Genomic DNA, 15,008 nt, shown 5'->3' on the forward strand with positions numbered 1-15,008 from the left:
GGGAGAATGTAATGTGCTTGGGTGCGAATGTTAGGGCGTTTCAGACTCAAATGTTGCAGCTAAAACCACGTTATCAGGCGCCAGAGATTTCTATTGGACAAGCCTTACTTTATGAAGCAGTTTTTTTGGAGAATGTGGGGGGGGTGTAGGGTAGAGTTGGACAGTCCTTTGACACACACACACATGGAGGAACAAGGATACAGTGGAGGTGGGCATTGCTTCTAGGATTTATCTTTCTCACCTCAGCGAGCAACATTTTGCATCTTCAGAGAGTGTGAGTGAGAGAAAGACAGAGAGAGAGAGAGAGAGAGAGAGAGACAGAGGAAGCCTCTAAGCCAGAAGCTTCCAGAGTGAAGCCCAGTACAAGATGGCCTGCGACGAGGAGATCAGTAAGCTGAAGGAGCAGATCACCTGCGCCCTGTGCGGCCAGCTCTTCAAGGACCCGGTCACCATGGGCTGTGGCCACACATCCTGCAAGGACTGCCTGGCCAAGCTGGTCATCAGCAAGGATGGCAAGGTGACCTGCCCCACCTGCTCTACTGAGTGCTCGCCTGTCGACATCGTGGACAACGAGCTGGCCGCCAAGCTGGTCGAGACCCTCAAGAAGATCCTGGAGCTGAAGCCGGATGAGGGTGACGAATGTCAGAAGCACAACCTGCCCTACACCGTCTTCTGCCTGGACGACATGAAGCTCATGTGCGACAAGATGGCCAAGGAGCACCCTGACTGCCGGACTGTGCCCATCAAGGAGGCGGCTGACCGCTTCAAGGTAGGCGGGTGGGGTGGTGGGCAGGGGGCAGGCAGGGGGGCGGGGGGGCAACTCAATATCCGGATAATCCAAAGCACTTTTCAAGCCCACAAAGTATTTTTTTTTACGTTTGTTGACGAGGGCCAAACAGAGCGCAGTGAGCTCCCCGTGAACAGCCATGCGATTATGAGCCGGGTAGCCTCCATTTTCTTGTCGCGTTGGGGGGGCGCCGGCGATAACGGCATGCCCGACGGTGCAGAGCGCTCCTACAGTGCCAACACTGCAGTGTCAGCCTGGATTCCCACATGCCCGAAAGTGGGGCTGGGACACGATGTTAGAGGGTGGGGACGTGTTACCAGCTGAGCTACGGCGGGCACTTAAATTTGACCCCAGCCCACTCCCCTTACCGCCCCCCCCCCATGCCCAAACTGGCACACTGGGTAGAGCTTTTTTTTCAACTTATAAATTTTGAGTACCCAATTATTATTTTTTTCCAATTAAAGGGCAACTTAGCGTGGCCAATTCACCTAAGCTGCACATCTTTGGGTTGTGGGGGTGAGACCCACGCAGACACGGGGACAGCATCACACGAACAGTGACCCGAGGCCGGGACGGAACCCGGGTCCACGGCGCCGTGAGGCAGCAGTGCTAACCACTGCGCCACGATGCTGCCATGGACAGAGCAAATAAAGGCTAGCTGTTTGAGATTTTTACTCTTCAGCTTCCAAATTGTCCCATAGCTGTCAAAATCCAACCCGAGAATGAGAAAATGTAAGGACGCCACTTGGCCCAACCTGTCTGTGCTAGCCAACGAACAGCCATCCGGCCTACCACCGCTTTCTAGATTTTGGTCCATAGCCTGTTAGGCTACTGCACTTCCAAGTGGGCATCCATATTCTAGACACTGAAGGTTTCAAGGGGTATGGGAGGAGCACAGGAGAGTGACGCAGAGATTGACGATCAATCGGTTTGGGGGGGGGGGAGTGCGGCAGCCAATGGGATGGTGGCCATGTTGGTTACACATTCCAGCCCCGTTTTATTGATCGTCGGGGTGAGTGGGGTGTAATATCGGACAAGGTGCAATTGCACCAAATCAGGTGGGACTCCTATCCAACAAATCAGCTTCGAGTTGCTACCAATTTCCATTGTCAGTGTGTCTGACTGGGACCTAGAGTGTGTATGGTTTGGACTGGGGTTTTGTGAAATACTTATGGGGCCCTCCTGGAGGTTCACTGTGGTATTCCAGGCACATGTCTTTGTAGAGGTACTTGGATGAGAGTACGTGCAGAGGGGAATCCCAGGAGAGTGTGTACTTGCAAGGGGGATTCTCAGTGGAGTGTGTACTTGCAGGGCATATACTTAGTTAAGCATGTATATGCAGAGGGGATTCTCAGGGGAATGTGTACTTGCAAAGGGGTATTCTTAGTGGAGCGTGTATATGCAAGGGGGAATTCCCAGGGAAGTATGCAATAGCAGGGGGGGTTTCTCAGAGGAGTGTGTATATGCAGGGGGAATTCCCTGGGGAACTTGTATATGCAGGGGCGAATGCTCAGGGGAGTGTGCATAGGCAGGGGGATGCAGGAGAAATGTTCAGGGGAGTGTGCATAGACAGAGACGATTCCCAGGGAAGCATGTAAATGCAGGGGATATTCTCAGGGGAGCACATACTTGCATGGGGGATTCTCAGGGAATGTGTATATGCAGGGGGAATTCGCAGGGCAATGCATATGTGCAGGGGGATTCCCAGTGGAACATGTATATGTGAAGGGGTATTCTCAGGGGAATGTGTAATGCAGGGGGGATTCCCAGGGGAGCATTTATATACAGGGGGGATTTTCACGGGAGCGTGTGTGTACGAGGGGATTCTCGGGGAGCGTGCATCTATAGCGGGAATTCCCAGGGGAGCGTGTGTATGTAGGGGGATTCCCAGGGAACGTGTTTATGCAGGGGGATTCCCAGGGAATGTGTATATGCAGGGGGATTCCCAGGGAACGTGTGTATGCAGGGGGATTTCCAGGGAACGTATATGTACAGGGGGGATTCCCAGGGAACGTGTATATGCAGGGGGATTTCCAGGGAACGTATATATGCAGGGGGGATTCCCAGGGAACGTATATATGCAGGGGGGATTCCCAGGGAACGTATATATGCAAGGGGGATTCCCAGGGAATGTGTATATGCAGGGGTATTCCCAGGGAACGTGTGTAAGCAGGAGGATTTCCAGGGAACGTATATATGCAGGGGGGATTCCCAGGGAACGTGTGTAAGCAGGGGAATTTCCAGGGAACCTGTATATGCAGGGGTATTCTGAGGGAACATGTATATGTAGGGGGATTCCTAGGGGAGTATGTATTTGCAGGGGGGATTCCTGGGGTAGCGTGTATATTTGCACTGGGGATTCCCAGAGGAGGATATGCAGGGGCGATTCCCAGAGGAGCGTGTATTTGCGGGGGGGATTCACAGGGGAGAGTGTATTCGAGGGGGCGCAGGGGGGAGTTCCAAGGGACTGTGTAAGCACAGGACTGAGCACATGCCTCAATGCAAACGCACGTTAACTTCAATTTCCCTTCCTCGCCACCCCCTATTCCCCAATGCCCCAGTCGGGTCAGCCAGGGCTCAATAGGCACACTCTTCGTCTTTCAGTCAGAACGTTGTGGATTCAAGTCCCATCTCAGAAACCGCAGAGCGAGATCCTGGAAGAGTGCTGCACTCAGGGGGTGCCACAGTGCCAGAGGTGCTGTCTTTGGCTTCTGACGTTCACTTCTGGCCCTTCTCGGGTGCAGGTAGCACACCCACATCACCTTTCTCTCTTCTATTCTCAGATCACTTAGAAATGTCAGATTATCTCATCGTTCTGTCGTTGGTGTTTGTCGGAGCTTGTTGTGCAGCTATACTGCCACCTTTCCTACAGGGGAATTAAGGGATATTGGATGATGTCTGAAGGTGGGGTCAAGGTCAAAGACCAGCCACGATTTGTTGAATGGCAGGGCAATCTCAAGGGGTTGAATGGCCTCCTTCAGTTCCAATTTCTTTTGTATATTACAACCATGACGACACTCCTAAAGAACAACATTGACCAGAATGCGTAATGGGACATCCAGGGGATGTAAAAGTTGTTGAATAAATTCAAGGCCCTCTTACTTCCCGGAAGGTTCAGCGAGATGGGCCGAACCATCAGTTCCTGCCTCTGATTTCCAACGTTCCCACTTTCTCTTCGCTTGAAACAGTCGGGTGCCCAGACTGACACCCTCTGGCGACGGTCTCCCCACCTCCAACCACCCCCCCCACACCCTTCTAACCCCCCCCTCCCCATCCCCCTCCCATCCCCTCCACCCAATTTAATCGCCTGAACTTTGTGTGTTTCAGGAAAAGCTTCAGCAAGTCTTGGAAAACCTCGAGGTCCAAGCTAAAGAAAATGTCGGACGCGATGAGCAAAAAAATCTCATAGACCTGAAGGTGAGATGGACTGGATGGTGGGGGTGGGGTGGGGGATGGGGGGTGGGGGGGTCAGGAGGGCAGGAGGGGTTGCGGAGGGGGGGGGGCAGAAGGGGTTGCGGGGGGGGGGGGAGACAGAAGGAATGGGTTCAGGATGGGACGAGGTCACAGTGTGTGGGAATGGCCTTGTCACCCAGTGGATCGCACGTTCCGGCGACTGAGCAATCCACAATTTCTTATTTATTTTTATAAATTTAGAGTGCCCAATTAATTATTCCCAATTAAGGGGGGCAATTTAGCCTGGCCAATCCACCTACCCTGCCCATCTTTAGGTTGTGGGGGCGAAACCCATGCAAACACGGGGAGAATGTGCAAACTCCACACGGACAGTGACCCAGAGCTGGGATCGAACCTGGGGCCTCGGCGCCGTGAGGCAGTAGTGCTAACCCGCTGCGCCACCGTGCTGCCCTTGCAATCCACAATTTGAGTCCTTGTCTGTTCGTCTACTCTACCCCTGCCCAGTGTGACCCTTAATTTAATGTCATTGAGGGTTAGGGTCACTCAAGCATTAATCAATAAAGTTAGTGACATTAGCATCAAAGTACAATGGCTGAAGAATGGGGATAGACAGACCGATGAACAAATTGGAAAGCAAAGAGTTGGTGTCAAGGGTAGACCGAAAGTAGACTCTTGGTCAATTCGCTGTGCTTATGTTTCTCAGAGGAAGCCTTGTGGCGCTCCCTGCCTCTGAGCCAGGAGACCCGAGTTCGAGTCCCACTCAAGGACTCAATAGCCACGGCCCTGACTATCGACCGGGAAATCCTTCCCACACCCGCCAATGGCAGACGGTAAGACTGGGAGAGATTTCCCATCGCATTCTATGTTGATGGAAGGGAGAATTGGAGCCGCCACCATCGCTATCCATGGGCGTCATTCTCCGACCCCCCCGCCGGGTCGGAGAATGGCCGTTGGCCGCCGTGAATCCCGCCCCCGCCCCCGCCGAAGTCTCCGAAGGGAGAAAAGTTGGCGGGGCGTTAATGGCGCCGCTGCGCGGAGAATGTCACGGGTCTGCGCAAGGCAGCCGATTTTCGGCCTGCCGATATTCTCCCTTCCGGATGGGCCGAAGTCCCGTCGACGTGATGACCGTTCACTGTCGACGTCAATCAAACCTCCTTTTCATCGGCGTGACCCGGTGCTCCAGGCACACGCCGACCAGCGAGGAGGTGAGTGACGGCCTGGGGGGTTGGCTCTGGGCAGGAAAATGCGTGGCCGCAGACTGATTGCCTGAGGAGAGGTGTGTTTCGGCTTGTGTGTGTGTGCGGCAGGGGGGGGGGGGGTGGTTAGAGTAGGCTGGGCTCCGGGGGAGTGCCGGGAGGGGTCCGTGCCGGGGTGGAGGTTGGGGGTTGGGGAGGGGGTCCATGCCGGGGTGGAGGTTGGGGGTTGGGGAGGGGGTCCGTGCCGGGGTGGAGGTTGGGGGGGGGTCCGTGCCGGGGTGGAGGTTGGGGAGGGGGTCCGTGCAGGGGTGGAGGTTGGGGAGGGGGTCCGTGCCGGGGTGGAGGTTGGGGGTTGTGGAGGGGGTCCGTGCTGGGGTTGAGGTTGGGGGGGGGGGTCCGTGCCGGGGTGGAGGTTGGGGGTTGGGGAGGGGTTCCGTGCCGGGGTGGAGGTTGGGGGGGGGTCCGTGCTGGGGTGGAGGTTGGGGGTTGGGGAGGGGTTCCGTGCCGGGGTGGAGGTTGGGGGGGGGGGGTCCGTGCTGGGGTGGAGGTTGGGGGTTGGGGAGGGGTTCCGTGCCGGGGTGGAGGTTGGGGGGGGGGGTCCGTGCTGGGGTGGAGGTTGGGGGTTGGGGAGGGGTTCCGTGCCGGGGTGGAGGTTGGGGGGGGGGGGTCCGTGCTGGGGTGGAGGTTGGGGGTTGGGGAGGGGGTCCGTGCCGGGGTGGAGGTTGGGGGGGGGTCCGTGCTGGGGTGGAGGTTGGGGGTTGGGGAGGGGTTCCGTGCCGGGGTGGAGGTTGGGGGGGGGGGTCCGTGGCCGGGTTGGAGGTTGGGGGTTGGGGAGGGGTTCCGTGCCGGGGTGGAGGTTGGGGGGGGGTCCGTGCTGGGGTGGAGGTTGGGGGTTGGGGAGGGGTTCCGTGCCGGGGTGGAGGTTGGGGGGGGGTCCGTGCTGGGGTGGAGGTTGGGGGTTGGGGAGGGGGTCCGTGCCGGGGTGGAGGTTGGGGGTTGGGGAGGGGGTCCGTGCCGGGGTGGGTGATGGGAGGGCAAATGAGTTTGGTCCACCTGGCCAGGTGCCAGCCTCCAACAGTTGGACCCATGCGGTCCATGCCACCTGGCTGGGGGGAGGAGGGGATATGGGCAATGATGACATGTCGTCGTTCCCCTCCCCCCCACCAGGTCGTCATGTTTTCAGATCATCCAGCGATGTTGGCCGCCGTGGTGGCAGCCGCTCATGTCTATGTTGCCCTGGATGATGAGGAGGAGGAGGAGGAGGAGGAGGAGGAGCGTGCCAGAGAGGCGGCGCAGGCTGCCGCAGAGGGGCAGGCGGCAGCCGCCCAGGCTGGAGGGACACCTGACCGACAGGACGAGGAGGGGGAGGAGGACGACGCGGCCCCACGGCAACGGAGGCACCCGAGGGCGCCCCGTGTGTACCGGCCCCGGCAGTCATACCAGGACCTCACGGACCGGGAATGCAGGAGGAGACTCCGGATGAGCCGGGAAACCGTGGCACACATCTGCCACCTGCTGGCACACCTGTCACCGCGTGGCACTGGCGGGGGACACCCTCTCCCCGTGTCCGTCAAGGTTACGGTGGCCCTGAACTTTTATGCAACGGGGTCATTCCAGGCACCGAGTGGGGGACCTGTCCGGCATATCGCAGACATCGGTGCATCGGTGCATCCGGGCAGTGACAGATGCCCTTTATGCCATGGCGCACCGCTACATCCGCTTCCCCGTGGGACCGGGCCAGCCAAGATGCCCGGGCCGTGGGCTTTCTCTGCCATTGCCGGGTTCCCCATGGTCCAGGGCGCGATCGATGGGATGCACGTCGCCGTGCGGCCACCTGCAGATAACAGGGCCGTGTTCACTAATAGGAAGGGGACCTATTCGATGAACGTACAGGTGGTGTTCGACCACGGCATGATGATCCTGCACGTCTGCGCCCGTTACCCAGGCAGTGTACACGACTCATTCGTGTTGTCGCGGTCATCCATCCCCGGCATGTACGAGGGACGCCATCCCCGGCTGAGGGGCTGGTTGCTGGGCGACAGGGGCTACCCATTGCGATCGTGGCTGATGACGCCTATACGGAGGCCACGCAATGAGGCGGAGAACCGCTACAATGATGCCCATGTAGCGACAAGGGGAGTGATCGAGAGGTGCTTTGGCGTGCTGAAGATGCGTTTCAGGTGCCTGGACCTCTCTGGGGGCGCCCTCCAGTATCGGTCAGATAGGGTCGGCCGCATCATTGTGGTGTGCTGCGTCCTGCACAACATAGCCCAGCAGAGGGGCGATGTGCCGCAGGCAGAGGAGGGCGGAGTGGAGGAGCAGCAGGAAGAGGCCCAGTCCTCCCCAGATGAGGGGGATGGGGGCAATGGTCAGGGCAGACGGGGTAGACACAGACGGGTGGCTGTCCACCGTTACCGGCTGGCCCAGCGGGCACGGGACAGACTGATAGACGCCCGCTTCACTGACTAGATTGGGCGTGGGAATCGGGTAGTATGGCCACAGACCGCACACCATGACAACAGCCGACCACCCACACCCCCCACCCATCCATCCACCCAGCACCATCACCCCCCTCCCCAACCCCACACACCCCACCCGCATGCACACCACCCCCCCACTCCCAATTGCCGATCCACCGGCGGCACAACGGGCCGGGCTCACCCAGTTGCGGGTGGACGCGTGTCTATCGCAGGCCATGGAGAATGATGACAACCCGCCTCGATGAGCTCCTGGCTCTACATCGTTGGACTATGTCTGACCCCATGGCCACAGTACCACCATCCACCCGGACCATCCCTGCATGCGGCTGTGACACTGCAGCGCACGGTCCCGTCCCTCTGCCCGGGGGATGTTGATGGCGGCCCAGGGGGAAGGGGGCAGACTCACCTGGGGCTGAGGTAAGACCACCCCTCACACACACACTTGCGCTCAACGTACATGACACCCCGCACACTTTGGACAGAGCACAAAGGCAGCTTCGGTAGGTGTAACATTGACTTTAATAACCAAAGGAGTTCATGCACGTGCCCTAGCGCCTAAAACTCATCTGTGCCCTGCACCCGTGCCAATTTACTCAGTGTCTAATTGTTTGGCCTTACGGGCCCTTTGACTACGTCTACGTGGTTCCCCAGACGGTACAGCAGAACTGGAGGTGGACTCCTGTGATTCCTGACCTCTGACACTGGATCCCTTTGGCGGCCGTTTCCTGGGGCGTCCTGGCCTAGATGGGCCCAGGCTGCGGCCCGGGCGACTGGGATGGCGAGCTGCCAGCCTGTCCTGCCCGTTGCCCACCCGATGCACCTGGGACGGAAGGGGGGGAGTCCGAGGCTGTCGCGGTGTACCGGGACCTCCCCTACAGAGGGAGCCGGGACGGACCACACCACCTCCTCCTCCCTCGGGATGCCCGATGGCCCCCAGGCCTCTACATGGGTGGGGGATGCGAACGGACTGGCCATCCGACGCGCCCCCGACATCTGGCGCTGCCAGTCCTGGAGGCCCGTGCTGGTATCGACAGGGGTCTGCAGGTTTGCAGCCATGGAGCCCAGGGGGTTGTCGAACCCTGTCTGCGACAGTGCGACGTCAGCTCGCACATGGCCACTGGCGCCGATGCCCTCAGCGATGGCCTGCTGAGACTGGGCCATGGCCTGCAGAGACTGGGCCATGGCCTGCAGAGACTGGGCTATGCCCTGCTGAGACTGGGCCATGGCCTGCTGAGACTGGGCTATGGCGTTGAGCGCCTCTGCCATCTGGCGCTGGCACTGGCTCATGGCCTCCTGTGAGAGGGCAGCCATTTCCTGGGCCACAGACGCCGCCTGCACGGAAGGCCCCAGGCCTCGCAAACCGTTCCCATGTCTGACACCGTCGCACCCATTGCCTCCACCGCGGACGCCACCCGTGCGGTGTCAGCCTGGGTGGCACGCATGACCGGGACCACTCCCAGCTCCTGGACGCGGGGTGGACTCCTCCACCTGCGACCGCAGCCGCCGCAAGCCACCCGTCACCCTATTCGCTCGTCTCCGTGTCGGTGGTTGCATCGGATCTATGTGTGGTGTGGTAACTGCAGGAACCCGGGATCCATCTGGGCGGCAGATGTTCGCTTGGCCTGGGCTGCCTCCCGACCGCCCGGTCCCTCTGCTGCTCCTACCTCCACCTGCTGTACCGGGACGGCTGTGTTGTGCGCACAGTGAGTGTACCAGACGCCTCATCACTAAAGTGCCCAACCGTGGTGAGTGTTTCTGCGATGGTGGAGGGTGTTGGTGACAGCAGTGGCGTTGTGTCGTGCTCTTCGTCCCACTCTGAGTCCATGGCACTTTGGGGTGGGGGTTCGTCTCCACCCATCCACTCTGAGTCACTGTCCGGTATTTCGTCTTCCCGGGTAGTGCTGTCCCGGGTAGTGCTGTCCCGGGTAGGGGTGTCCTGGGTAGTGGTGTCCCGGGTAGGGGTGTCCTGGATAGTGGTGTCCTGGGGTAGTGGTGTCCTGGCTCGGATGTGACGGGGGCCTGTGGCTGCCCCCCTCATCGCTGGGTGGTCGCTCCCGCACGTGACGGGGGTGTCGTCTCCCTGTTGCTCAGGTCTCTCCGTCTCCCGTGGTCACCGAGGGGCATCCTGCGGGCGTCGCATGCTGGAGGGTTTCGGGTCTCTCCGTCTCCCGTGGTCTCCGAGGGGCATCCTGCGGGCGTCGCATGCTGGAGGGTTTCGGGTCTCTCCGTCTCCCGTGGTCTCCCGAGGGGCATCCTGCGGGCGTCGCATGCTGGAGGGTGCGGGTCTCTCCGTCTCCTGTGGTCTCCGAGGGGCATCCTGCGGGCGTCGCATGCTGGAGGGTCCGGGGTCTCTCCGTCTCCCGTGGGTCTCCGAGGGGCATCCTGCGGGCGTCGCATGCTGGAGGGTGCGGGTCTCTCCGTCTCCCGTGGTCTCGGAGGGGCATCCTGCGGGCGTCGCATGCTGGAGGGTGCGGGTCTCTCCGTCTCCCGTGGTCTCCGAGGGGCATCCTGCGGGCGGTCTGCATCTGCGGGGATGGGTGCCTGGACGTTTGGTCCTGCGATACACAATGAAGCATGCATGGTTAGACATCAGGCAGTGATCAGGTGATACGGGAGAGGGGGATATAGGGGAGGGGGGATATGGGGACGGGCTGTTGGTGGCTCACTTGCTCGTGGGGCCCCGACCTCTGCATCAGCAACCTCCCGGTCCTCAGGTCCCGCCAGCCAGTTCCAGGGCCCTTTCCTCGTGTACGGTCAGTGGCCTCTCATCAGCGGGCCCTCCTCCAGTCCTCACATGCTCCCTATTGTTGTGTGCGCGCTTCTCCTGGGGGGGGGGGGTGGTGGCAGGGGTAAAAGGCAACAGTGTTAGGCAGGTATATGAATGCACGCCATCGGTTGCGCGTGCATTGCAGAGGTTAAGGTTATGGGCTGGATTCACTTGGGGATATGGGGGATATGGGGGAGGGGGGATATGGGGGAGGGGGGATATGGGGGATATGGGGGGGGAGGGGGGGATATGGGGGATATGGGGGAGGGGGGATATGGGGGATATGGGGGAGGGGGGGATATGGGGGATATGGGGTGGAGGGGGGGAATATGGGGGATATGGTGGAGGGGGGATAGGGGAGGGGGGATATGGGGAATATGGGGGAGGGGGGATATGGGGGATATGGGGGAGGGGGGATATGGGGGATATGGGGGAGTGGGGATATGGGGGATATGGGGGAGGGGGGATATGGGGGAGGGGGGGATATGGGGAATATGGGGGAGGGGGGGATATGGGGATATGGGGGAGGGGGGATATGGGGGATATGGGGAGGGGGATATGGGGGATATGGGGGAGGGGGGATATGGGGAAGGGGGGATATGGGGGATATGGGGGAGGGGGGATATGGGGGAGGGGGGGATATGGGGGAGGGGGGATATGGGGGATATGGGGGAGGGGGGATATGGGTGAGGGGGGATATGGGGGAGGGGGGATATGGGGGATATGGGGGAGGGGGGATATGGGGGATATGGGGGAGGGGGATATGGGGGATATGGGGGAGGGGGGATATGGGGGATATGGGGGAGGGGGGAATATGGGGGATATGGTGGAGGGGGGATATGGGGGAGGGGGGGATATGGGGAATATGGGGGAGGGGGGATATGGGGGATATGGGGGAGGGGGATATGGGGGAGGGGGGATATGGGGGAGGGGGGATATGGGGAGGGGGGGATATGGGGAATATGGGGGAGTGGGGATATGGGGGAGGGGGGGATATGGGGATATGGGGGAGGGGGGATATGGGGGATATGGGGGAGGGGGGGATATGGGGGAGGGGGGATATGGGGGATATGGGGGAGGGGGGATATGGGGGAGGGGGGGATATGGGGGAGGGGGGATATGGGGGATATGGGGGAGGGGGGATATGGGGGAGGGGGGATATGGGGGAGGGGGGATATGGGGGAGGGGGGATATGGGGGATATGGGGGAGGGGGGATATGGGGGAGGGGGGATATGGGGGAGGGGGGAATATGGGGGATATGGGGGAGGGGGGATATGGGGAGGGGGGATATGGGGGAGGGGGGGATATGGGGGATATGGGGGAGGGGGGATATGGGGGAGGGGGGGATATGGGGGAGGGGGGATATGGGGGAGGGGGGATATGGGGGATATGGGGGAGGGGGGGATATGGGGGGGGGATATGGGGGAGGGGGGATATGGGGGATATGGGGGACGCTCACCCTGCCTGCTCTGACGAGGTCGTTCACCTTCTTGTGGCACTGGGTGCCTGTCCGTGGTGTTAGGGCCACAGCGGTGACGGCCTCTGCCACCTCCCTCCACAGACGCCGGCTGTGGCGTGGGGCAACTCTGCGGCCGTGCCCGGGATACAGGGCGTCCCTCCTCTGCTCCACCGCATCCAGGAGCGCCTCCACATCGCGTGACTCGAACCTCGGGGCTGAGCGACGGCCAGCCATCAAGTCGGGTGTTGCGGTCGGCTGTTCCGGTCGGGTGGGGGGGAGCTGCGCGGCCTTATGAGCCGTCACGCCGTGCAGCGCGTATGACGCTGCACGGCGTGAACCACTGCGCAAGCGCGGATCCCGTTACGTCGCTGCTAGCCCATTTCGGGCCGCAGACTATCGGCCCATTTTTATGACGTGACGCAAGTGGGATTTGCGCCGTTTTTTTGCGCCGATCGGCGGAGTTTCCGCCGATAACGGAGAATTTCGCCCCATAACTCTGGCCTCGCAATGCACGGTTAATAAAAAAAAGTTTGTTTCAGGGAAAGTTTAGCAAGCCTTGGAAAACTGAGAGACCAAACGAAAGAAAATGTCGGACGTGATGAGCAAAGAAATCTCAAAGTCGGGTCTTTTCTCTCCCTACAGATGCTGCCAGAGCTTCTGAGATTTTCCAGCATTTTCTCTTTGGTTTCCGATTCCAGCATCCGCAGTAATTTGCTTTTAATATTCTTTTTTAAGTATGTTGCCTGGCAAACCGACTCCTCGGGGAGTTGGATGGCTGGCGTGGATCAGATTGGTGCCAACAACACAGGGGTCGATACCCTGTTCTGACTGGGACAGGAGTAGATTAAGGGGGTTTTTCCCTACCTGTGTCATGGATTGGGGCTTTGGACTTGCCCCTTTGGGAAGAGGCAGAATGTCGATTGAAGAAGTTGGCGAGCTCGGTCGAGGGAAGCCAATTTCTCCATTGGAAACAGAGAAAAAAGACTTTCCCGTCAGAGCTGGGCCTGTTCAGGGTCGCAGTAGGAGACACAAAGGGTAACAGAAATCTGGGCTGCGTTTTCTTCAAAGAAAGTCGTGATGTGGAGATGCCGGCGTTGGACTGGGGTGAGCACAGTAAGAAGTCTTACAACACCAGGTTAAAGTCCAACAGGTTTATTTGGAATCACTAGTTTTCGGAGCGTAGCTCCTTCCTCAGGTGAGTGAAAAATGTCGAGGTGGGGTGGAAATTTCGCAATTGAGATATTGTTGTCAGATAGGGTTATTAAAGGTCACGGAAATCAGGAAATGTAGGCAGTTGGAGCAAAGATGCACGTTAGCCGCGAGCTAATGGAATGGCAGTGCAGGTCTGACGGGCTGAATGGCCTTCTCTATTCCTACCTTTTACACCATCGCTGAAAATTAAAGTGTCTCTGGCTTCCTTCTGCCGTGAGGTGCAGGGCATTGTCGATCCGGGTTTGAAGAGCAAGGCGGCCGGGTTGGCGTTGTGGCGGGGGGGGGGGGGGGGGGGGGGGGGTTAAGGGTCCGGTGGTTTCGGAAACATGACTTCCAATCCCAGAACGCTGGCTCTGAGAATTCAAATCCAATTCATCCGTAAACCTGAAACAAAATGTTGGTCCGCTACTAATCATGAAACAACAACGTGGTCACAAGAAACCCAATTTGCCCGTGTCCTTCATGGAAGGAAATCGGCCTTCCTTGCCCAACCTGGCCCACCTTTGGCTGCAGGCCTTCAGCAATGTGGGGCAGCACGGTAGCATTGTGGATAGCACAATTGCTTCACGGCTCAGGGTCCCAGGTTCGATTCCGGCTTGGGTCACTGTCTGTGCAGAGTCTGCACATCCTCCCCGTGTGTGCGTGGGTTTCCTCCGGGTGCTCCGGTTTCCTCCCACAGTCCAAAGATGTGCAGGTTAGATGGATTGGCCATCATAAATTGCCCTTAGTGTTGGGTGGGGTTACTGGGTTATGGGGATAGGGTGGAGGTGTTGACCTTGGGTAGGGTGCTCTTTCCAAGAGCCGGTGCAGACTCGATGGGCCGAATGGCCTCCTTCTGCACTGTAAATTCTATAATCTATGAATGTGGCTGGCCCTTAGCTATCCCAACCTGGAAGTGACCTGACTAGTCTCTCAAGTCATGCTGATTTAGCAAATCATGGAAATGCAGGCTCTCTTTGTTAAATGCTCTTGAAACACACTTGAGAGGGATGGAGTGACAATGACGGGGGCAGCTCCCCGAATCAGGGGGGGATTCTCCGGTTCCTCCAGCCGCTTGTTTCTCAACGGGCGCGCCTTTCGCTGGAGGCGGGATTCACTGCTCCCACTGCTTGTCAGTCGGATTTCCCATTGAAGTCACCCCTGCCAGCAGGAAAAGAGAGTCCGACTGCCGGAGAATTCCGGGCCAGGCACCTCTTGGCCCTCTCAGGAGAAAAAGAGGGAGAGAGCTGGAAGGAACTGCGTTTCTGCATTCGGTCTTTGGTGAAATGGGGGAACTTTACTGGAAGGAAGACCATTGGGGCGAGCTATACACAGGGCAATCAGTGCACCCTCTTGCCATAGCCCAAGACCAGTGGCAAGTCCACTGAATGCCAGCCGTCCACCATGAGAAGAGCAGTGATTCTCCAACCATTCTCCACAGAAGCCACTCATCTTTTGTAAGAAAAAAGCCCCTCAGTTAACCAACAATCGCTCTTGGGGGGCGGGAGGTCATTAATGGCTAGAACGGCTGCCCCACTTGTAGCCACCCCCAGTGCTCTTCCGCGATGATACACAGAAGAGGGACTGTATTATTCGCAGGAGAACTTTCAATATCCAGTAAGCATGAGTTGGACCTCAGCGTGTAGGAGGAATGAGTAAGCCACTCCCTCCTCGGAAAATAAGTGTCTCATCGGGGTAAAAGAATGCGGGGAT

General features: G+C 59.0%; 1 protein-coding gene across 1 annotated transcript in view; it reads left to right on the plus strand.

Moving 5' to 3' along the window:
- Positions 1 to 367: 367 nt before the first annotated feature.
- LOC140389083 (E3 ubiquitin-protein ligase TRIM39-like) overlaps positions 368 to 15,008 on the plus strand; it is a 120,272-nt gene continuing 105,631 nt past the window's right edge. The window contains exons 1-2 of the mRNA XM_072473242.1: positions 368 to 769; positions 4,115 to 4,204. Of these exons, the coding sequence (XP_072329343.1) occupies positions 368 to 769; positions 4,115 to 4,204 (492 nt within the window). The remainder of the gene's footprint in view (positions 770 to 4,114; positions 4,205 to 15,008) is intronic.

The sequence above is a fragment of the Scyliorhinus torazame genome, chromosome 14, assembly GCF_047496885.1.
Source record: "Scyliorhinus torazame isolate Kashiwa2021f chromosome 14, sScyTor2.1, whole genome shotgun sequence".
In the NCBI taxonomy this organism is placed as follows: domain Eukaryota; kingdom Metazoa; phylum Chordata; class Chondrichthyes; order Carcharhiniformes; family Scyliorhinidae; genus Scyliorhinus; species Scyliorhinus torazame.